Genomic DNA, 25,536 nt, shown 5'->3' with positions numbered 1-25,536 from the left:
GTTTCCTTATGTATTTCAAGCTACCACCGTGGCACATACCTGTAATCCAGTACCAGGGAGGCTGAGACAGATGGATTACAATTCATAGACAGCTTCAGCAACTTGGTGAGGCCCTCTGCAGCTTAGTGAGACCCTATTTCAAAAAAAAAAAAAAAAAGGGTCGGGGGTATAGCTCAGAAGTAGAACAACTCTGGGTTCAATCCCTTGTAACACACGCACGCACGCACACATGTGCGCGCACACACACGTATGTATTTCTTGTTTGGGGAACTGAACCCAGAGCATGCTAATCACTTGCTTACCATTGGACTTAGACGTCAACACTCAACCTTTTTTTGTTTTGTTTCAGTAGTGGGAATTGAACCCAGGTCTCATACATACAAGGCAAGTGCTCTGCTACTGAGCTACATTCCCAGGACCACCCTTTAAATATTTTTTTTTTTTTGCGGTTGAATTTTTATTCTTATTTTGAAACAGGGTCTCACTGAGTTGCAGAGGGCCTCACTAAGTAGCTGAGACTGTCTGTGAACCGTGATCCTCTGGTCTCAGCCTCCCAAATACTGGGATTACAAGCGTGTGCCACCACGCTTGGCTAAAAAAAAAAAAAAATATATATATATATATATATATATATATATATATATATATATATATATATATAATTTTTTTTTTGAGACAGGCTTGCTAAATTTACTAAACTGGCCTCAAACTTGCAATCCTCCTACCTCACTTCCCCAAGTAGCTACATTATAGGCGTAGGGACGCACCACTTCACCTAGCCTCAACCTTCCTTTATTTTGGGGGGGTAAGGTACTAGGGGTTGAACCCCAGGGACATTATACTCCCGAGATATACTCCCAGATCTGTTTCACTTTTTTAATCTGGAAAAAGGGTATCTCCAAGTTGCTGAGACTGGCCTCAAACCTGCCATCCTCTTGTCTCAGACTCCCAAGCACTGGGATTACAGGTGTGTGCCACCACACTTGGCTTCAACCTTCCCTCTTAATGCAGTATAGAATCATGATCACTGTCTTTAATTTTTCTTAAGTATTTCATGAGCTCGCCTTGGTGGCACATACTATAATCTCAGCTATTAGAGGGGCTGAGGCAGGAAGATCACAATTTCAAGACCAGCCTAGACAACATGGTGAGTCACTGTCTCAAAATAAAAGGGCTGGGGATGTAGCAGTGGAGAGCCCTGGGTTCAACACCAACACACACACACACACACACACACACACGTGTAAATTATCTAGTTTTACGAGAAAACCAATCTAATGAGCTTTAAATGCTAAATTATCCATATGAATGTAAACTAATTTTGAATACATCTGTGTTATTTCAACACTTAATGTAGAAAATGTTTTCACTTAATGTGAAGGTTCTTAGCATTACCAAGCCAATTTAAAGTTCCCACAGAAATCTATGACTATTTCCCTAAATGTGAAAGTTCTGAATGTTCACATTAATATTTTTAGTGTATCAGTCAGATTAGGGCATTCGAAATTTATGTCCACTTTTACTTGCTTGCATGCTAGCTAATGAGATATGTGCTGATTTTCTATCTACAGTTCTTCAAAACTTGCTCCTTCGGTTTCATTAGTAGAGTGGAGACCCCTGGACTTACGGACCTCTCCACTCCTTTAGCCACTTCACACACGCCCCACTGAAAAAAGGCCTATCGCCACCTCTCACAGCAAACCTCATCCAGCTGTATTATTCTGTTGGAGATACCCTTTATTGTGTTATTTCAAAGCTACTATTTCCATGGTGTCCTCGTCCATAAAGAAGCTTGGATTAGTTGCCCTTGTGGTACTTGGCACTTTTTGTTCTCAAACCCTTTTGCTTCGAGGGCATTTTCTGCTAGGCAATTACTTAAAAATTTCCTCAGGGAATATGAAGAAGAAAAACAAAAGTACTAATATTCTAAACTTGCCCTCGGGGCTGATCGTCATCTCTCCAAAATGATCTCATTTTTGAGGAACAAATGCATCTATGTTCAATGTCGCAGGTCAATAAGGTTACTAATTGTCCCGTTTTGTCCAGAACAAGGGGTTCCTGGAACACAGGATTTCTTTGATTTTTTTAATTGCTATAAAATCACACAATCTTTGCAATTGTAGCCATTTTTAAGTGTAGAGTAGTACTAAGCATATTCATATTGTTATGCAACCAATCTTCAGAACTTTTTATTTTGCAAAACTGAAATCATATATGCACTAAGCAACAAATTCCCATTTTCTCCTCCCTCAAGACCCTGGCAACCACAATTCTATTTTCCGTTTTCACTAGTTTATTCCTGATATTTTATATAAGTAAAATCACATAGTATTTGACCTCTGTGACTGGCTTATTTCAAGGTCCATCATATTGTATCAAGTGTCAGAATTGCTTTTCAAGTTTGGATAATATTACATTCTGTGTACGTGACATATTTTGGTGACTCCTTCACCCATTTGGTGACATTTGGGTCACTTCCACTTTTGGTGATTATAAGTAATGCTACTAAGAACATGGGTCATCAGTTTTGTTTTAAAATAAACATTATGTATTGGCCAGAGATAGGCATATTGCTCTGCTCAACTACAGGAGGCTAGAAGATACTGGAAAATAGAATATTTGGTTAGCATGACTGTCTTTGCGACAGATATATTTGCATACATATTTTATACCATAATAAGTAATATAATAATACACATACTATAATGATATCTTTTTTTGTGGTACTAGAGATGGAACCCAGGGGCATTCTACCTCCGAGCTACAGTCCCAGTCCTATTTTTTTTTTTTTTTTGAAACTCACTGAGTTGCAGAAAATCTCACTAAGTAGCTGAGGCTGTCCGTGAACTGCGATCCTCCTGTCTCAGCCTCCCAAATGCTGGAATTACAAGCAAGTGCCGCCATGCCCAGCTGTAATGTTATTTATTACAGGCAATAATTATTGTATATATGTTAACAAATACATTACCAACACTGGCTGGATGTGGAGAGGAATTGTAGTAGATAAAGAGATGAATGAGTGGAAGCTGAGAGAAGGAAGTGGGTGAGAATGTTATATGTTGGTGGGAGATGATAAGTCTTCTGTGAAAAGACACGTTTAGAGAGGTAAAGAATGACTTCCAGATCTCTGGCTTGAGGACCTGCGTGGTCTTTAACTTAATGAAGGAACAAAAATTATCTTGGAAGAGAAAGTAGAAGTGACCAGGTATTGAGTATTTTCTTTTTGACATGTTAAAACTAAGTTCGAAGATGCCATCGAAGACAGTTGCTATGAAACTCGGACTCTTTACAAGAATGACCCAGAGACGCTTATAATACCAGCGCTTGGGAGGCTGAGAAAGGACTGCAAGTTTGCGGCCGGCCTCAGCTACTTGTGCGGCCCTCTGCAACTTAGTAAGACCCTGTTTCAAAATAAAGAATAAAAACTAGGGCTGGGGATGTAGCTCAGAGGTATGATGTCCCTGGGTTCAATCTCTAGTACTGAAAAAAAAAAAAAAAAGAATGACCCAGAAAGTTCCACTACTACAGTAGAACGTGGACACCTCTTTGAAAGGATGTTAATGTTGAAAAAAATGAAAGCGGAGTTCCATAATTGCATATTTTTGTTCAAAGGTACGTTCTTCCTCTCTCTATTGCTATATGTGATTTCTTTCTATTGGCAACAATAGGCTACGCACTATACTTCACTATATACTTTCTGAGAGCGTTCTATGGAAAAGTAGGAGCTAGTTTTGTGCTTAGCAGCAAGAAAAAACTCAAATTTTACTCAAAGTTGTCAGAATTTTTATTTATCAGCATATTCCCTCTCCTCTTCTGTGCTACCACAAAGCAGCCTTCTATGAGGACTGTGCAGGCCCACATCAGAAGCCAAAAACCTTTCCGTTATAACTATACAGCTGCATCTTTGACTATTTGAGCTACTGTCTACTTCTGCCATTTAACTGTAATTCTGAGACAAGAGAGCAGAGCATCACTAGAAACCAGCTGGGTCCTCTGTACTTAGTAAGGACTCAGATGTTGACTTAGTAAACTACGTAGGAATGCTCAATTCCAAAGGCAAATGCAATATGCTCTACAGCCACTAGAGGCTGCCTTCCCTCTCTTTTTGAGCCTCCTGAACAAAAATCCTGTGAAGATTCAGAATATTTTTTTAAAAACAATAAAGGTCCACATTTTATGCTTGACTAATAATACTATATGTAAAAGCTGTGATTATAAAATATCAACATTAATATACTACTTATTTTTCATTGCCAAACACGTGTATTTTAAGCAGCATTATTGCATTATATTTCTCTTTAAAGAGAATCACATTTTATTTGGATTTAGTGAAAAAGAAAACTTTGCTTGCCATGGATAAATTATTTGGAAACCTCCCAAACAAATTAATAATAACTATCAGAAATTAAAAAAACATGCCCATGTACCAATAAAAGTTATCCAGGTTATATTCATAGAATGTTTACTACATACCGAAAAATAATAAAACGCCAAATATTACTAAAACATCAAATTAACCTGGAATTTCCATTCAGAATGTTACTTATGATTACTTTAATACTCCAATAGTCAAAAATTATTTGTGACACTAACATGATTGAAATGCTTAGGGAAAAAAGTCTCTCTTCCATTTTCATTGCTAGAGTACAAGCTTCCACAACAATCCTTATTGTTCAGATGAAATATTAGGTGTGAAGTCTTAGATTACTACAAGTATTCCTAAGTAGAAAGGAATGGTCCCAACAGCATTAATAATAAATTGTGTTCAGTCGAGATCAGAAATTATTCATATTCCAGCATGTGCTACTGCTTATACATTTTTAATTGATAACTAAAACTCCATGGATGATAGAGGGAAAAGTACCTACTGGAAGACTGGCCAGTTGATTTCTTAAGGGTTTGCAAGATCACATAAACAAATTCATAGTTACAGGATAGAAAGCAGAAGAGGAGAAAGTACACATTTGTATACAAAGTAAGTCACGAAAGAATTTCTGCATCCACATTCTTATAATTCTCTAAGAAAACATTTTCAATTTATTAATTTTCAGTTCAGCTCTTAGCAATATTGAGTCCCTCTTCCTAAGGACCATGTCAAAGGATAGAGTACTGGCCATTTTAATACTGTTTTCCTGATGTTGGGGACTTTTGTTATTTTCTTTTTCTTGTACTTTAGAACTCTGCTCCAAAAATAGTCATTTCCTTCTTTTAGTCCTACTGACTTAAGTGCTTTTTTTTTCAAGGTTTAGTTGCTAAAGCAGTTGATGTTTTTAAATACCTGCCAAGTGTGGTGGCATATGTTTGTAATGCCAGTTCTTGGGAGGCTGAGACAAGGAGAATCGCGGGTTTGAGGCCAGCCTCGGCAACTTAGTGAGCTCCTCCACAACTTCGATCCTGCTTCCAATTAAGAAATAAAATGTGTCGCCGAGCGTGGTGGCGCACCCTTGTAATCCCCGCGCTTGGGAGGCAGAGACAGGAGGATCGCGCAGGTTCGAAGCCAGCCGCGCGCGCTGACTTAGGAGACCCTGTTTCCAAATAAAAATGTAAAAATAGGTCTGGGAGTGTAGCCCGGAGGTAGAAGGGCTTCCAGGAACCCCAGTACCACCAAAAAAAAAAAAAAAAGAAAGAAATAAAATGTGTCTGGGGGTATAGCTCAGAGGTAGAATGCCCATAGGTCCAATCCCCATCAGAACCCCTACCCCCAAATAAAGAGCCTGTCAAAGATTCTCAGTGTTTACTAATATTTCGTTAATTAATGACTGACTATGGTTAACAACATTTATTGTGTACCAGTTACCAAAAACTGTGACAAGAACACTCACAATTCTTTGTACTTTACTATGCCTTTTGCCAGATGGATGCAAGAGAGGCTGAAAGAAGTTAAGTTTAAATTTTATCAAGGTCTTACATTAAATAATGGGTATAATTGGAATTAGAATTTAGGCTCTTTTATTTGATAAGCACAGTTATTGTATGTAAACAGTTTTTTTCTAAATGTGCATTTCTCATGCCATTCACTAATCTTCCATTCTTACATTCCACAAATTGGTTCAATTTTTAATCTCTCTAGAAAACTCAAAGGATTAACAGTCCGTTTTGCTAAGAACTATGTGACAGGATATAGTACTGGCCATTTTGATACTATTTTCCTGATATTAGGGATTTTTTTATTTTTGTTTTTCTTCAATACATGCCACAAATATTTAGCATTAGAACATCAGAAACTCAAGTCTTATAAAATACTTTAAATTCTTAATACTAGCATTACTTTTTTTAAAAAGCTTCTAGCAAAAAAGAATAACAACCTCAATGACTCATTAAAATGAAAATTTTAGTTTACTGGGCCTGGGTAAACTGAAATTAAAGCCTACATTTTACTGTTGGCATGCCTTTACATGTAAACCAATAACCTGCTCTAAGGTTATATAAGAATGCTCTAATTTTATTTTTCCACAGAGGTAAAGGAGATACTTCACTATGTCAATGTAATAGGTAACTTACCTGAGGGTCATAATTACTGCTGCCTATTTATTTTGGTGTCTATTGGAAACTATACTGTAAGAAAATCTAAAACCTGCAAAAGTGGAAATTTGTGTGTTAAGAAAATAGAAGCTCTCAGGAGGAGTAGTCTAATACTGTTAACTGGAAAATATTCCTTTACCAACTCAGACTGCAATCGAGGAATAGAATAAATAATAAACATTGATCTTCCAAACTTAGGAGTATAGTTTTTGTTTTTGGCGGTGATGGTTCTGGGCATTGAACCCAGGAGCATTGTACCTCTGAGCTATACCTCCAGCCCTTTTTATTTTAAAACAGGGCCTCACTAATCCAATGTCAGCTGGCCTCAATCCTGTGGTCCTCCCTTCTCAGCCTCCCAACTACTGGGATTATAGGCATTCGCCACTGTGCCCAGCAATTTTGGAGTATAACCGCTGTAAGCGTCCATGCGTATAAAGGAAATCGAGACGTGGCTGCACCCAACTTTTAAAATCGTTGAGTTCCACTATGGAAACCTCGATTCTAGCCCCAATGAACAAAGTCAAGAAGGTTGCGGGGCATTGTGGGAGAAGATGATCTTGGCTTCTTTCGAATATTTATCGTGGAGTTCCTCTGCCTACTAATGGGATTTGAACATTCACTAGTGGACCAGGCTACTGATGAAGCTCTCTAGACTGAAGTGTCCTCATTTCTGCAGTGAGCCAGCATTTGCTATTTTGTGGAGTCCCTGTGATGCAAACTGTGAATTACAATCCTAAGTGTTTATTGAACAGGTAACAGTTTGTTGTCCAAGTCGAGGCTGTTCACAGATCCAGGTAAATCCAAACATCAGAGTTTCGGTTTCCATTGGGTCTCTCCACCTGGAACCCCGCATCCCACACTAAGCTTAACACCAGGATGGGAAGGCGCTCTTCCCTTGAATCACAAGAAGTGTTGGTAGGCCTCCAACGTGAGCAAGCACATGGCTGGGAAAGGAAGGATCAAGAAGGAAACCAAATTTGACCACGGCCCTGGTACTTGCTATCCATGCAGAGCACATGTCACCAACTGACAGCAAGCAGCAGGAAGAAGCGCAGCACATCAAGGAAACAGCGCGACGGCGAGCGTGAGGCCACTGTCCAGTGCCCAGCATCTCCGCGCACGGTCCGTGCACTTTACCTGGGGCTTCTCCTGGTCGGGCCCGATCGCGGGAACGAGGCCTCCTCAGCGCGAAGGCAAGACCCAGCGACCCTAAAGCTCCCAGGCGAGGTTTCCCAGGCTGGCTCGCCCGGGAGCCGGGCGGGTTTACCTAACCCACCTCCAGGGCCCGCCCCTCAACCACGGAACGCCCCCAACACTTCCCGGGCCGCGGCTGATCTCGCGATAGCTCCCGGGCCAGGCCCCTGAAACTACAGCCAATCAGAGAGGGGCTATGGGCGGGGCCTTGCGTCTGAGCTGGGAGCGGATACGTGGATCTTTGGGCTCGGGGGCTGGGGGTGGGCGGGGCCAAGGCGTTCTGGGGCGGGGAGAGGGCGGGGCACGCACCAGTTCTCGCGAGACCAGGGACCAGGAAGACGCCTGCAGAGCCGGCTGCTGGTGCAGCTGCGGCTGAGGCAGCGGGCGCTGCTGTATCCGAGCCCCTTGCCGCGGTGCCCACGCCTGGTGTCCCGGCGGGGAAGCGGTTCGTGGTCAGGCCCGGGCTGCGTAGGTGCTCCGTGCCTGCAGAACCTTACGAGGGAGTCAGGCTGCGGCCTGTCTGATCCAGGCAGGGAGGCGCCCACACTCTTAACAGGATAAAATGGCGGCGATGGCTCCTGGAGGTAGTGGCAGTGGTGGCGGCGGCGTGAATCCATTTCTCAGCGATTCGGATGAGGATGACGACGAAGTAGCGGCGACCGAGGAGCGGCGGGCCGGACTTCGGCTCCGTGCCGGGGGTGGCCTAGATCCTGGCTCTGCGGGCTCGCTGTCACCACAGGATCCCGTGGCCTTAGGGAGCGGTGCGCGGCCAGGTCTCGCTGGGGAGGCGGCGGCGGCGGCTGCCGGGGCGCTGGGGGGCTCTGGGGAGACCCCAGCCCGGTTGTCAATTGATGCAATCGCGGCCCAGCTGTTGCGCGATCAGTACCTGCTAACTGCCCTGGAGCTGCACACGGAGCTGTTAGAGAGTGGCAGGGAACTGCCGAGACTGCGCGACTACTTCTCCAATCCAGGCAACTTCGAGAGGCAGAGTGGGACCCCGCCGGGGATGGGTGCACCCGGGATCCCCGGAGCAGCCGGCCTTGGAGGTGCTGGAGGTCGGGAACCGAGTACTACGTCGGGCGGGGGACAGCTCAGTAAGTGGATGCTGCGGGTCACCTCCAGGCAGAGTCGTTGGGATTGTAGGAGTTCCTGTGGGGAAGAGGGATGTTTCTAGGCGGATACTGAGTTGAGCATAGGGATGTTTTGGGGAGCGAGAGAATGTTGGGAGCTGTGGGGTGGGGTGCCTGGCGGAAACCAAAGGATCCCGCGACTCAGGATTCTGAGTCCGCCTCCTATCCTTGGCAGGCGTCGTGCTGGCTCCTGGTTCCCCTGTTGGTTTCAGGATCTATAAAATATCCTGCGTTTCCAGTACTGGCTATTACGGCACTCCAGTGGAAGGCCCCTTGTACACTGCCTTCTAGCTCTAGCATTTTCCTTTTTTCTCCAGTCTTCTGAATCACACTACCAGGAAATAGTGTTTCACGAATTGCCCGCAGTCGCTCTTTGAGATTAGAAGTCAAAAGAGAGAAGAAAATAGGAAAGGTTGTTGCTTTTGTCAGTAAAGTCAGATGCATTTAATACTGTTGTCTTTGCGGTGATTTTTCTCTCTCAAAAATTGATTTTCATGCTGCCTAAAATTTTTTAAAGTCTAAATTTTAAGTGTAATTTGTTTAAAGTCATTATAATTCAGTTTCAATGCCTTTCAAGTGTTCAAGATTACAGGTAAGCTGAAGAACGGGGCAGGCAGCTTCTGCAAGCAGTCTGTCTCACCATCCTATCACCATGCAGGCCTTTTTTCACTGCATAAGATAGGAATTTACCTTTTTACCTTGTTATAGTAATTTTTAGCAGCATAGCATAGAATAATCGTTTACCCCATGATTTATTTATAAGGATTTCTTATAGCTTGAAAATTTACTATCAATGACTTACATAGGATTCTCAGTATCCTCCTTTGGAGAAGTATCTGTGATCCTCTAGTCTCAGCCTCCAGAGTACTGGATTACAGGTGTGTGCCACCACACCGGCGCCTATCTATCTTCTCTCAGAACTCTTTGAGTGTACATATCTCACTCTACTCAGCATTCCTTTCCTTGGTGTTTTCTTCCCAATTTCCCCATCTTTTCCACTTTAGAAAGTGATTCTTTTCTGTCAGGCCACAGTTGGGTTTTTTGCTGCTTCTTCCTTCTGAGAGAGACTATCACCAGTACATTTCTGAAATTTATTGTGTTGACTGATTTTAGCTGAATGAGATTTTCCACTATTGTTTGGACCATTGGCATTCCTAAATATATTTGTTGCATAACTTTCATTTTTTTCCTGCCTATGACTTTTCAGTTGTTTCAAAATAATTAATTCCTGTGGAAATTTAGTGAGATATTTTTCTTCCCTGGCTAGAGACTTGAATATTTTTGATACCTAGTATCTTTACATTGATATCTTTATTAAGCAGTGTTATCAGTTCAGGGTTATAGGTTTCCAAAGGTTTAATACATATACTTGAGCTTATATTCTTGAGGGAAACACAAGACTGACACAAGAAAAAATTATAGTCTTCTGTGATAAAGATGATGTTTACATTCTTGTAGAAAAATAAATGATTGAGGAAATGAAGTAGCTATTGTGGAAATAAAACAGGGCTGAAGGTATATCTTGGAGGCAGAACATCTCTGGGTTCAACCTCCAGCACCACAAATAAAATAAACTATTAAAAGGCAAACAGGGTTTGATTTTGTAGTATTTCATTAAAATCTATCACCTAAGCCGGGCGTGGTGGCGCACGCTTGTAATCCCCGCGCTTGGGAGGCAGAGGCAGGAGGATCATGCAGGTTCAAAGCCAGCCTCAGCTACTTAGTGAGGCTCTCAGCAACTTAGTGAGACCCTGTTTCCAAATAAAATATGTAATAGGGCTGGGCGAATAGCCCGGAGGTAGAAAGCCCCTGGGTTCCACCCCCAGTACATTATGCCTTATGTCTGTAAAGGCATTTTACTTACATTTTAAGAGATTAATTATATTCATGTTTTAAATCTCTTTCCGTTTTCTTAGGCAGTAATTCTCAATTTTATAACTTAACTGATTAACCAAAAGAGTGACTTAGTAAGGCACAGTGGTGTTCGTCTACAACCCCAGCACTTGGGAGGCTGAGATAGTAGGATAACAGGTTTGAGGCCAACCTCAACTATTTAGCCTGACCCTGTTTCAAAATAAAAAGGAGTTGGGGGCATGGCGTAGAGGTAGAATGTGGTACTAGCGATTGAATCCAGGGGCATTCTATCTGTTGAGCTTCACCCCAACTTTATATTTTATATTTAGTGAAACAAGAATCACTAAATTGGTGAGGCTGGCATGGAACCTGCAATGCGATCCTCCTGTCTCAGTCTCCCTCGTACTGGGATTACAGGTCTGTGTCACCATGCCCAAGTTCTATCACATTTTGAATATATACATCCTTTAATCTCCAATTCCATTCCTGTAATTTATTATAGACACATTTATTTGCATGAAAGAAAAACTTGAGTTTTAAATAGTTTTTACAAGAAAATTAAAACAACCTAAATGTTCAATAGTAGATTGGTTAATTAAAACATAATGACTGATATGTGCTAATATAAAATGACCACTAAGCCGGGCATGGTGGCGCACGCTTGTAATCCCCGCACTTGGGAGGCAGAGACAGGAGGATCGCGCAGGTTCGAAGCCAGCCGCGTGCCCTGGCTTAGGAGACCCTGTTTCCAAATTTTTAAAAATGTAAAAATAGGTCTGGGAGTGTAGCCCGGAGGTATAAGGGCTTCCAGGAACCCCAGTACCACCAAAAAAATAAATAAAAAATAAAAATAAAATGACCACTAAAAATAGATTTAAATTGAATAAATTAGTGTTCAGCCACTAGGTATAATAGGGTTCCATTTATGTATGAAAAGGAAAATTTGCATATGCCTAGCATATTTCTAAAAAGGATACATTCAGAAGACTGGAAACAATGATGGTTCCTGCAGTAGGACAATTGCTTGTTGGATGGCGGGGGCAGGAATTTTTCTTTGTATGTCCTTTAATATTTCACCTTATATCATGACTTAAGTGGCAGGACTTGATTTTTCACCCAGATCACGAACTTCAAAGTCTGCATTCTTGCTGTTATAGTACAATTCCTACTATATGTCTGCTGTGAAACACAGCCCAGCAAAAAAGTTAGGTCATGACAGTATATGACCAGGCCAAGTATCTTAGTAACTCAGAGTACATCTTATTCACTCAGAATGGCCAATCTTAGCACAGAAGGCAACCAGGTAGTACAAAGTTGATCATTTAAAAAATAAAGTGCCATAATAAGGCAGAGGTAATGCTCTGCCGTACACATCACTTCACTTGTTCAAGGTGGCTACACTGCACAGCATTAACTTAGGACATTCACAGCATTGCCTGTAATTGTGGGGTATCCCGGATGATCCACTAAGCCCTTATGAAAAGCCAACTATACTCCTCAACTGTTGCAAGTGAAATAATTTAACAAGGCCAATAATTTAACAAGCTTGCATTGTCTTTCTCAGCCTAAAGCTTTGCTGTTAAATCTCAGTTGCCTCTCTAGTAATGGAGTGTGTCTCAGGGAGTAGATCACTGTTGTAATCATAGGTGTAGCCTTCCAGATTTTCCCACCTGTTATTTCAAAAATTCTCTGGAGTCAGAAATGATATTTCTTTTTGAAGCCAGCTGGTCCTGTTGTGGGTGGATAAGATGGCTCAAGGTAATATCAGCAGATTTTCTGTTATTTCTAGCCTTTCAGTCCTGTGATTGTGTGCTGCCTTAGATCAAGCCTGTAGTTAATATCGGGCACCATCATTAGTCTCAGCTTGTGGATTTAATTTTTTTTTTTTTGTGGTACTAGGGACATTCTACTCTGTTCTACACCCCTCTGTCCCATTTTTTAGTCTTTTATTTTGAAACGGGGTCCCACTGAGTTGCAAAGGGCCTCACTAAGTAGCTGAGGCTGTCTGCGAACTGTGATCCTCCTGTTTCAGTCCCCCGAATGTTGGGATTACAAGTGTGTGCCACCACGCCTGGCTTATATCTTTCTTCATCTTTACTCTCACTTGGATTTAAAAACTATTCTAAGTGTCACTTTACCTAAACCTCTAAAAATTGCTTCTTTCTATCCAAAACAACTCTTTCCAGTCCGTGTGTGTGTGTGTGTGTGTGTGTGTGTGTGTGTGTGTGTTCGTTCTGGGGTTTTCTACCTCTGTTCTACACCACTAGCCCTATTTTATTATTTATTTATTTTTATTTTGGAACAGGATCTCACTAAAATAGCTATGCTGGCCTCCAACCTGAGATACTCCTGTTTCAGCCTCCCAAGTCCTGGGATTACAGGCATGTGCCCCTGAATCTGGCTCTCATCCTCCTTTTTCTTAATTAGCAACATTTTTATCTTGCAGACAAAGAATTTGCAGACCTATTTAGGATGTTTCTTGACTTTAAGGTCTCTCTCATGGATATGTGGTAAAGCTGTCCCCACCACTTTGCCTCTTCCTTCCTTGGTGCCCATGGTGTCCATAAGTAAAGCCTTTGTGCTAATCACATGGCTTCCTTAATCTTTGTTGAATATGCCTTATATGTTCTAGAACTGGTGCTTGGTGCTTTTTCTGGTATATTTTCTTGAAAGATTTATTCTCTGTACCTCCTCTTCCTTTTCTTCCTTCCTTCCTTTCTTTCTCTTTTTTTTAATCAAAAGGAAGGTCCTATTTATGTTTCTTTCTCTGAAACTTTTCCAGCCCATCGTGATCATCTCTAAATCCTCTAAACTTGTCTCTTCCACTTAGGATAATTAACTTATATGGGAATTGTTAACATATGTATTGTATTTTGTTTTCGTTTTTGTGGTGCTGGGGATGGAACCTCAGGGGTCTTCTACCTCTGGGCTATACCCCCAGACCTATTTTATATTTTATTTAGAAACAGGGTTTCCCTAGGTTGCTGAGAGCCTCTCTAAACTGCAGAGGCTAGCTTCAAAACCTGCAATCTTCCTGTCTTAGCCTCCCAAGTACTAAGATTACAAGTAAACCACTATGTATATGTATATGTATATGTACATGTATGTATGTAATATGTCTATATATACTTTATATATATACATGCATATATATATAATCACATACACTGTATGTGTGTGAGAGACAGACAGATAGGTAGACAGGGGATAGGATCGAATCCAGGGGCATTCTGCCTTTGAACTACACCCCAGACTTAATTTTTTGTTTTGTTTTGTTTTGTTTTGAAATAGTGTCTCACTAAGTTGCTTAGGGCACGGATAAGTTGCTGAAGCTGGCTGCAAACCTGCCATCCTCCTGTTCAGCCTTACAAATAACAGGATTATAGGTTTATTCTATCACACCTGGCTGAACTTATATATTTCTAATAAATTCTAATAGAAGTTTTGTGAGTTTTGTGTGTTGTTTTAGTTGCCCCCCCTTTTTAACGTGTCAGTTTGGAGCTTTTATATCTTATATGTCTTTATCTTTCACAGGTAGCGAAAATGCCTAAAGTAAGCAATTTTCAAATGTTTATTAAGCATAAATATAGAGAAGAGACCGTACTTTATTTTTCTCTGTATCACTGGTGCTTAATACTGTGCTTGGTATAGAAGCTCTCAATATGTGTTGACGTCAAATTATTTGTAGGTAGTTGTATCCTGAGTTTAGAATATTTCCTTGTGAAAATTAGCCACTTCCTATATCTCTTCTCTGTCAAAGCAAAATTTGAGTCAAGGCTGCTGTTTTGAGGACTTTCACAATATGAAACCCAAGTGGAATCCAGGAGATTGGAACCTAGATGCTCTTCCATATTATTTAAGAAAACTAATGGTTAAAGCTCTGGCTTTCTTAGCTCTGTTGTGCCTAGTTGCGTAACTCTGGATAGTCCATTTCCTTTCCTATATAAAATGCTGATGGTAAGCTGGGTGCAGGCTTGTAATCCCTGTGCTTGGGAGGCGGAGACAGGAGGATCGCCCTGGTTCAGGGCCAGCCTTGCTGGTTTAAGAGACCCTGTTTCCAAATTAAAAAATACATACAATAGGTCTGGGAGTATAGCCCGGAGGTAGAAGGGCTTCCAGGAACCCCAGTACACCAAAAGAAAAAAAAAAATGCTGATGGTAATGACCTTTCATGGAGTTGTTATGATGGTTAAATAAAGTTGTCTATGTAAAGTTCCTGGCACAGAATAAGTGATCAGAAAAAATGGTTATAATTTCTAGTGTTGTTTTATTTATTTATTTTGTGGTATTGGGGGTATTATTTACCCCATTCTCTCAGTAACTTTTAACTTTGTTTACATTGCCTTTGGATATACAATATTTTTTTTATTTTTTAGGGAGTTTGTTTACCCTTCTGTTGCCTGTGCCATTGAAATCATATCCAAGAAATCATTGCCAATTTCAGTGTTGTGAGGTTTTATGACCCAGATTCTCTTCTAAAAGTTTATAGTCTTAAGATTTATATTTAGGTCTTTTATCTATTTTGAGTTAATATTTGTATATGGTGTTAGGTAAGGGTCCAATTTTGTTCTTTTTCATGTAATTATTATTTTTCAACAATATTTAGTTAAAAGATTATTATTTCCTCCACCAAATGTTCATGGAAACCTTGTCAAAAATAACTTGACAATATATGGAAGAATTTATCTCAAGGCTTTTATTTAACTCCAATGGTTTATATATCTGCCTTTAGAACAGTACTACACTGTTTCAGTTATTGTAGCTTTATATGGTTTGAAATCAGAAAATATACATCTTCTAGCTTTGTTCTTTTTGAGATCGTTTTGGGTATCTAGAGTCCATATTCCATATTAGGATAGATTTTTTCTGAAAAATAAATATAAATATATGATAATTTCACCTAAAAAAAAAGAAAAAAATATTCTCTGGTAAGAAAGAAAGCAAAAAAGAAATATTTAAGTCATCAAAAGCTTGGTATCAGACAAATTAAACTGTTATGTGAGAATATCATTGTTAATTTTGGATAAATTGCTATAATACTAGATGTCAACCACTAAGCCAAGTATGGGAAGGAGGGATAGGGAGGGAATGGGGTGGGGATCGGGTAGGGGCTAACTGGGCGATGTGTGCATGTATGTCTACAAAAAAGTATTTTCTTTATACCATTATGATGTATGAATACAGTGCACCAATAAAAAAATAAAACTAAAACTAAAACCCAGGGGCATTCTACCTCTGAGCTATACCATACCCAGCCCTTTTTGGTTTTTGTTTTGGAATGGTTTTGCTAGACTGCCGAGAGTCTTTCTCCCTTGCTGAGGCTGTCCTCAAACCTGGAATTCTCCCGTCTCCGCCTCCCAAATTACAGGCATAGATCATAACCATCCTCTTTACCTAACAGTCTTTCATGTGGTAAAATTATCCAGCTTTACAGGAGTTTTTACTTAAGTGAATAGTTTGTCAATAAAATGTCAGTGTTTAAATCTTTTCCTAAGTTTAAATATTTTGACTTTAGAGCTTAGTTTTTGGATTTTTTTTTTTTTTTCAGAGTAAAAGACACTGGACTGCAAGCTGGAAGATTTCAATGCTATTCAGAGCTTGCCCACAGATCAAATATAAGTGATAAGACTGCTCTTGTTATCTTTGTACTTAATTCCAGTGGCAAAGGAGCTTACTAAGACAAGGACCAAGCAAGTCTTAGTGAATTTTATCTGTATACTCCTCTGTGTGAGTTAGTAAATATTAATTGAATAAGTACATATCCTTCAGTTTTTCAGACAGTACAATGAAAGAGTTGGACTGTCTCTAAGATTTTTCTAGCTCTCAAATAATTTGAAATAGTGGCCAGTGAAAAAAGAGCCCCAGCACTGGAGACTGGTTGAGGAACAGGAAAATGTAAAGGGGAGTTTAATATTTTTAATTTTTTTTTTTTGTACTGAGGATTGAAGTCAGGGGCATTCTACTTCTGAACTGCACCCCAGCCCTATTTTATATTTTTTATTTTGAAACAGGGTCTACGTGAGTTGCAAAATGCCTCTATAAATTACAGAACGCCTCCCTCAGTTGTTGAGGCTGGCTGAGAACATGTGATCCTCTGTCTCAGCCTCTTAAGTACTGGGATTATAGTCATGCCACCACAATCAGCTTAAATGTGAATTTTGACAGGTAAAAACTGTCAAAAAAAAAACTCCCCGTTGTGTTTTTGTTTTGTTTTTTTGTTTTTTTTGTTTTTTTTGTTTTGTTTGTTTTTTGTTTTTTCCAGAAACACTGTCTGGATCCTGACATATCCAGATACTAGCATAATTTTAGTTTCTATAAACTTTATTTAAGAGTAGCTTTATAGGTTCTCTTTCTTAGACATTAATGTCTGAGATCTATCCTTAAGTATATAGTAAAATGCTTATACCTGGTCTCATGTTTAATTGCTTTTAAGATGTATTTATTATTTATAGACTTTACATATTGATGTATATATTTCTTTGTATGTTCTTTATCATGAAATAGGGTTTTTTTTTTAATATACATGGTTTAGTAAATGACCTTTACTGGGAAAGTCATAATTTAAAGCTGCTTGATTTTTTTTTTTTTACTATTTAATTTTTAATTGAGTACTTTCAGGATTTTTTAATTATATAAAGTACCCATATTGAAAATGGAATGTAATTTGGGGGGAAATACTAAAAATAACAAACCATTCAAGTAGTATGAAGAAGACTATGTAGTAAAAAATTAAAATTCAACTCCATGGAGTCAATTACTATTAATAATTTGTGCATATTTTAAAAATATGTAATGCAGAAAAAAAGGGTACACAAATATATATACATGGGCTTATATATCCATGTCCTTTCCAGAAATGTTTTGATAGCTTCCTCTACCTGCTAATCAATAACCTGATCCATAGTGGTTCAATGACTGCTTAATTGAATTGACCAATACGCTTTATCAGCAGCTAGTAAATTTTTTTTATATATTCTGTTTTTAAAGTTTCATGTAATTTTTTTATGGTACTTGGGTGGAACCCCAGGGCATTCTACCTCTGAGCTCTACCCCAACCTTATTTTATTCTTTTATTTTGAAACAGAGTTTCACTAAGTTGCAGGGGACCTCACCACATTGCTCAGACTGGCCTCCCCTCTCAGCCTGCCAAGTACTGGGATGACATGTATGTACCACCACGCCCAGCTTTTCTATGTAATTTCTATAAGCTAATTTTTCAAGGATCTTGTACTAATTTTTTTTAATTGTATACAATGCATTCTGTCATCAATAACGAAATATTAAGTATAAATGTAAATAAAATGATCTCATGTAATTTATAAAAATCACTGCATATCTAATAGTCACACTGTGTATCACGGATTTAGTTCTTAGACTTGATAAACTTGTGAACAAGTTTTACTGGTTTGTCAACTATGATGAAAGTTTCTAGTCACTAGTTTCTGAATTATAAAGTGAATTACCAAGAAGTTATGCAGTAAACATCCTGCTTGGCTAAAGGCTTCTGGCAACTTTTTCCTTGCCTTTTTTGTCTTTTTCGAGATGAGGTCTCCCTGTGTTTGCCAGGCTGTTCTCTGGGCTGATCGTCCTACCTCAGCCTCCTGTACATCCTGCTGATAGCTTCTTTCTTCCTAAAAGAGGTTACTTTTTCTAGCCCCTTCCTTTTCTATATTAGAACATTTGGAAAATAAAATACATTTCCTTATCGTAGAAAAGAATTGTGACTGAATCTAAAGAAGTATACTTGCCAAGTCAATGTTAAAATTACTTCCTTCCATAATATTTTTCTGATAAGATGGAATAAATATTAATGAATTAGGAGACTTTTTCATAACACTAGAGATATAAGAGCTTTTTTCTAAGAATATAGAGTTGTTGACTTGGAAATTTTAAAAAATTAGAAAATATTTTTCAGTGGTCACAGTAGCATCCAGTTGAAAATTAAACTGTATTTACCTGTGCCAAAAGCCCTCCCTACTGAAATCAGAGTATTATAGTAACATATGCATGTTCATGTTTATAGCAGCATAATTCACAATAACCAAATTATGGAACCAAGCGAGGTGTCCATCAACAGATGAATGGATTACAAAATTATGAGATATACATGCAATTGAATTCTACTCAGCAATTAAGATGAATAAAATAATGTCACTTGCAGAGAAACGGGTGGACCTGGAAAACATTATGTTAAGTGAGATTAGCCAGGCACAGAAAGGGATGAGTCATGTGTTTTCTCTAATATGCAGAAGCTAGGGAGTGATCCGGATACCAGGTATTGGAGGAGAAACTTCATGGAGCCGGAGAGGGGTATAGAGGAAGGGGAGGAGGGGGAGGGAGGACCTATGAAGGGAAGACCTCCTTCACATTGTGTATCTATGTGCGAATATCAGTGTCAGTCTCAATACCCTGTATGGGGATGAGGGAAATGGGGAGGGGGAAATCCCACCAATGGTATGTGCATGTATGTCACTATCACTGAACTACATTATGATGCAAGGCTATAATGCACCAATAAAAATGTTATTTAAAAATTCCTCCCTTTCGTATGCTTGAGTTCTTTAAAACTTAAAGAGAAATATCAATAGTAAAATGAAAGAATTATATATCCTGACCAAAGATGTTCTAATCTAGGCATGCATGTATAATTTTAAGTATTAAAAGATGAAAGGAGCCGGGCGTGGTGGCGCACGCTTGTAATTCCCGCGCTTGGGAGGCAGAGACAGGAGGATTGCTCAGGTTCGAAGCCAGCTGCATGCGCTGGCTTGGGAGACCCTGTTTCCAAATAAAAATGTAAAAATAGGTCTGGGAGTGTAGCCCAGAGGAAGAAGGGCTTCCAGGAACCCCAGTACCACCAAAAAAAAAAAAAAAAAGATGAAAGGAAGAAGAAATAGTAAGCTAGCAACATAACATAAAAAAAAAAAAAATCTTTATTAAGCTGGGCATGGTGGTGCACGCTTGTAATCCCAGCACTTGGGAGGCTGAGACAGGAGGATCATGGTTCATGGACAGCCTTAGCTACATTGCAACTCGGTGAGACCCTGTTTCAAAATAAAGAATAAAAGATAGGGCTGAGGGTGTAGCTTGGAGATAGAATGCCCCTGGATTTCATCCCCAGTACTGCAAAAAAAAAAAAAAAGTTTATCTGAGATTAGCAACCAATATCATATTTACTAAACCTGTAAAGTCAGGAATAGAACAGAGAAGTCTGGTATCACAACACCAGAATATTGGTTCATTAAAAAATATTTTTAAGCCTGGCGTGGTGGCACACACTTGTAATCCCCTCACATGGAAGGTGGGAACAAGAGGATCACGCAGGTTCGAAGCCAGCCTCGGCTAGAGACCCTGTTTCCAAATAAAAATATACAAAATAGGTGTCTGGGAGGGTAGCCCAGAGGTAGAAGGGTTTCCAGGAACCCCAGTACCACCAAAAAATTATATATGTATTTTTTAATTTTTTATTGAACATAAATGTATACATTTAAACTATACTTGATGCCCACTTCCCCCTCCCGCCCCTGTTCTCCCTTCCCCCCTCCCAACAATGATTGTCCTGGGTAACCATGCCATATTCATAATTTTACACATATTCGGATGTGGACCCTTGTTAATCGAGTTTAGCCTTCCTCCTCTATCTTTCCATTCTAGCTTTGCTGAAAAATTATATTTTTAATAAATAAAATTTTTTATTCAGTGTGCACATTTTCATACACAAGTTGGAGACATTAGAATAGCTATTGAGGAGCCAAGATGTGACAAAAAAAAAAAAAACAGTATATAGTACTCAAGTAGATTTACTGGTTAGGGCAGTAATGACCTAATCAACTGTGTTTCAGGAAAATGATATCTGTACAAAGGATGTGAATAAAAAATTCACTCCTACCTGTATTCCCAGCACTTAGGAGGCTGAGACAGGAGGATCACAAGTTCCAAGCTCTTGGCAACTTAGGAAGACCATTTCAAAGTAAAAAGGGCTTAGTGGTAGACCACTCCTTGGTTCAATCCCCAATACCACAAAAAGAAAGAGGAAGGAAGGTAGGTCGATAGGAAAGGTGGTCCATTCACACACCTAATAAAGTAGATAACCAATATATTACTCAAAGAATGTTCAGGCTGACTAGGAATCAGAGAAGCATTAGTAAGCAAGATATTTTATAGCATATTGAAGATTTAAAAATAATATCAAGCCTTGACAAATATATATTGCTGGTAGAATTCAAAGTGCTACATACAACATACAGCGTTAATGTCTCAAAAATCTTACTATATAAGCTTCATTTTTTAAAGATAATCAAATTGTATGTATAGTTTTATACTGTTTGTACAAAAATATATACTAAGACGTGGAAGAGTTCAAAAGAGAATATTTAGAATTGCAAAAAAATTTAACAGTCTACTAATATTCCTAGTTTTAGTGGGATGGATAATTAGTCCTTTATATATGTACTTTTATGTTTATAATTATGTGTGCTTTTATAATTAAAGAATAAAAATAAATGGTGTTATAAGCATTGAAGAACACTATTATTTTTTAATTTTGAAGTTTTAAGTACAATGTATATTGTGGTTCTGAAACTTCATTTTGTAATATATTACCTAGTACTTGGGTGGCTGAGACAGGAGGATCTCAGGTTTGGTGGTTAGCCTCAGCTACTTAGTGAAGCCCTCTTCAACCTAGTGAGACTGTGTCAAAATAAAGAACACAAAATAGGCTGAAAGGTTCAAACTCCAGTACCACAGATGATGATAATAATAATAATAATAATAATAATAATAATAATAATAATAATATATCATATTGAATTGTTTACTAGGTAGGTGTATCTGTAGTTCAGTGGTTTACATTTTAACATATTTTAAAAGTCTAAAAATTCTTTAAGGTTTATTTTTATGTTGCAAAATTTATTTCCTTCTTTTGAGTGACTGTAACTGGTTCATTTTAACTGGTTCATTTTCAAATGGGGAAAACAAAAGTTTTTTGGTGTTTAAGAATGTCTATTTTCTAGCTTTGTGACTTTAATTTCTTTTCAGTACTGAAGGTCAAACCTAGGGGTACCTTATCACTGAGCTACATACACAGCCCTTTTTTTTTTTTTTTTTTTTTTGAGTTAGGGTCTTGAAGTTGACCAGGCTGACCTGACCTCAAACTTGTGATCTTCCTGGGTTGCTGCAACTATAGGTTTGCTTAGCTTGTTTTGAAGTTCTCATTATAATAAGTTTTGCACTTTTTATTAAGTACCTTCTTGTTTTTGATGTTACTGTAAATTTAATTTTACTTTGGATTTTTCATTGCTAGTGTATAAACGTTTGGTTGGTTTTGTTTATTGTTTCTTGTGTCCTGCAACCCAAAAAAACTCACTTATTAGGTCTGTTAGTAGATTCCTTAGAATTTTTTTATATACAAAATCATGTCATCTATGAGTAAAAATAATTAACTTCTCTTTTCCAATCCTGATGCCTTTATACTCTTTGGGTTTTTGTTTTTTTGTTTTTTTTTTTTTTAACAGTACTGGGGATTGAACCCAGGACCTTTCAACCTCCAAGCTACATCCCAGCCCTATCCCTTTTATTTATTTATTTATTTATTTTTAAACAGAGTCTCACTAAGTTGTGGAGGGCCTCACTAAGTAGCTGAGGCTGGCCGCGAACCTGTGATCCTCCTGTCTCAGCCTCCACCTTGCCCAGCTTCCTTTGTGTTTTAAATTACAAAGTCAGAAGTTATTCATTAAATCATCATCGTTCCCAGCCAAGCAATGGTGGGTGACACATGCCTATAACCCTAGTACTTGGGAGGCTGAGACAGGAGGATTGCAGAATTACACCAGCCTCAGCAACTTAGTGAGACCCTGTTCCAAAATTTTAAAATAGGGCTGGAGTGTAGCTCAGAGATAGAATGCTCCTGGGTTCAATCCCCAGTACTAATTTAAAAAAATTGTTTCCCTAAATGAATGTATTTTTTTTTTGTCTGCTTTTAATATGTTCTCTTTACTTCCTATTTTGGAAGTTTGATTGGGGTCTACATTTCTGTTTTTCATGCATCCTCTTGGTATCCTCCAGCCTCCTCGAGTCTGTATCTGCCCTACCTCTTGCCTTTTCTATTGTTGACTTCATTGGTCCTCAGTTGACTTCATTTGTCTTCTCGTCTCACAGGCCCCTTGGGCTCTGTTAATTTTCTTCTCATTCATCTTTACTCTTCAGCTTGATCACTGACTTTCCTCCGTCATCTTCATTCTCTTCTTAGACTCTACAATAAATTAAACATTTTGGATAGTTTTTCAGTTCTAGAATTTCTCTTGGTATTTTTTTATATTCTATATTTTCCAGCTAAGATTTACTCTCCTTTTGCTCATTGTTTGCATATAGTCCTTTGCTTCATTGGTAGTGGTTATCATGAATATTTTAAATCTTAGTCTACTGATTTGAGCATTTGCTTTATCTCTCAATTGGTCTTAGTTGACTTTGTTTTCCTCTTGAGACTGAATCACATTTTACCAATTCTTGTGTGTCAAGTATAATGTGACTAGTACGCATTGTTTTGTCTTTAGCTAATCTGCTTGCCCTAAACCCCATTTGTGCATTGTTCAGAAGTTGTCCAAAGATTTGGGCAGGGAAATTTGGTTATCTTAAAGTAGTTTCAACTGTGCATGGTTGCACATGCTTGTAGGCTGAGACAGCAGGATTGCAGGCTTGAATCCAGCCTCAGCAACTTATCAAGACCCTGTTTCAAATAAAAATCAAAAGAGCTGAGGTAAAGTTTGGAGGTAGAATGTCCTTGGGTTCAATCCCCAGCACTAATAAGTTAAAAAAAAAATAGTTTAGTTTGAGCATTTTTTCCTAATTAAAGAAGATTCATAGAACTTAGAATATTGGTTTTATTAGCTGAAAATATTCATAGATACTTGAATTCTAATCCCTTGTTTATTTAATTCTTTTATCTTTTTTTATTTTAGATCGAGCTGGAAGCATCAGTACTCTTGATTCTTTAGACTTTGCAAGATACTCAGATGATGGTAACAGGGAAACAGATGAAAGAGTGGCAGGTAAGATTGAAAAGACAGATTGGATTCTTTGACTTTTCAGAAACCATAAAATGGCTTGAGGAATTCCCTTCCTTTTACAATATGGTATGCTAAAATAATGTGAATTATTATTATACAAAGATGTCTGACCAATGTATTGTTATTAACTAATAATTTATTTAAGTTTAGGGATACCTCAACTTCTGCTCCAGTGGTACTAAGAGTTTCTGGCTATATACACCCACAGTTTGCTGAGTTTGAACTGTAGCCAACAATATATAGCCAAGTAGTTATGGTAGCCACTATTTAGTACAGATTTAATTAGACCTTAGCCTCATTCCTTTGATTTCCCCAAACCAAGGCTGACATTTAGGTATGTGTATCACCGCAACTCTGTTGATTGTTCAAAACCAATCGAAAAGTTCTATTCTAATGGGTGAATAAAACTTTGCCTTGAATCCCTTGGGTGCTCCCCAGACATCACAGCATGTCTCCTGAAGCTTCTGGCTTTTCTGTGATCCAGAAAGAAAAGGGTTGATGCTTCATGCAGCCGTGTCAAGCACCTTTCTGATGCCTTGATTGTGATGCAGGAATTGTAGGTCTCATATGATTTGGGCCTGAGAGAGGAGAGAGATAGGAAAAGCAGATAGGCTTCACTTAGGTATTTTGCGCCCCACTGGGATGTGGGTGCTCCTGAAGTAGGAGGAATGCCAGGTGGGACGTTACTGCCTGCGAGGGAAATATGAGGTCAGAAAATACCCACAGTGCGGATTCTCTTAGCCAACTCTGTTGAGTTTTCCTTCTATCTACTGGGACAAGTTTGTTAAAACCTACCAAATGCTTAACCTGTCATGGTCATTATGAATAAAAATGAGTACTAATTCTTATAAATCATTACCCCATTCTCGATACTCCAAATGCGTAGTGACTCATTGAATAATAAAATTATTATCATCCTTCCACAGGAAACTGAGACACTCAGAGGATAGTAGAATATAAGACTAAAGTAGCAGAGGTAGGATTCAAATCCAAATAGCCGGCAATAAAAGCCTACAATTGACTGTACCATATGCTACCTCTTGGCATGAAGGATTAGGCTTGACCTAATTAAAAACAACATTCCAATATGTCATTTTCCTTCCTTGCTGGAGAATAGGTATTGAATATTTTGAAATCTCAGACATTGTTATATGAGTTAGGAAAAACACAAGAGCATGTGGTTGTTTTGGGTTCAACAAAAACAGAAGATTCAAGAGTATAAAAACCAGCAATAGCAGTTTAGTAGGGAAGCCACTGGAAGTTCCATGTGACTCCTTACATCAAACCACAGTTCAGTTGTGCCACTTACTGACGATGTCAAAACAGCAGGTCACCTCAGCAATATTTAAGAATTAGTAAGTCAAGGACATTTTTGAATAATTTTAGGACTAATTTATTCTGTTAATTATCATTTGTAAAATATTATTGTTACATGTAAGTAAATCCTAAATATTAGATGTTATATGATATTTTAAATAATGGTGTTTAGTTTATTAGAGAATAAATTATGTCAAGTTTTATTATTTGTGTTTTATTATATATTTTGTGTTTCCTTTTAGAAAATAACTCCTGTCCAGAATTTGGGCACATAATTATTTTCTTTATTTTCCATTTGAAAACTTGTATTTTTAGATTGAATCAAATCGAAGGGGCTGATTATTCTCAGTTTACGTATTCTAGTACTTCTAACTTGGTGAACCATTACTGACATAAAAGCAAAATATTTAGCTTAAATTTATAGTCATTAATTGCTTAATATTAATTGTCTCTACTCA

General features: G+C 38.5%; 1 protein-coding gene across 6 annotated transcripts in view; it reads left to right on the top strand.

Annotated features, from left to right (window-relative positions):
- Positions 1–8,278: 8,278 nt before the first annotated feature.
- RELCH (RAB11 binding and LisH domain, coiled-coil and HEAT repeat containing) overlaps positions 8,279–25,536 on the top strand; it is a gene marked incomplete at both ends in the record, with an annotated part of 99,707 nt that continues 82,449 nt past the window's right edge. For all 6 annotated transcript variants that reach the window (XM_080714595.1, XM_080714594.1, XM_080714593.1 and 3 more), the window contains 2 exons: positions 8,279–8,810; positions 23,654–23,743. In XM_080714595.1, coding sequence (XP_080570721.1) covers positions 8,279–8,810; positions 23,654–23,743 — 622 coding nt within the window. The remainder of the gene's footprint in view (positions 8,811–23,653; positions 23,744–25,536) is intronic.

Source organism: Muscardinus avellanarius, assembly GCF_963383645.1.
Source record: "Muscardinus avellanarius genome assembly, chromosome: 17".
Lineage (NCBI taxonomy): Eukaryota > Metazoa > Chordata > Mammalia > Rodentia > Gliridae > Muscardinus > Muscardinus avellanarius.
This window is presented reverse-complemented; position numbering and strand designations above follow the sequence as displayed.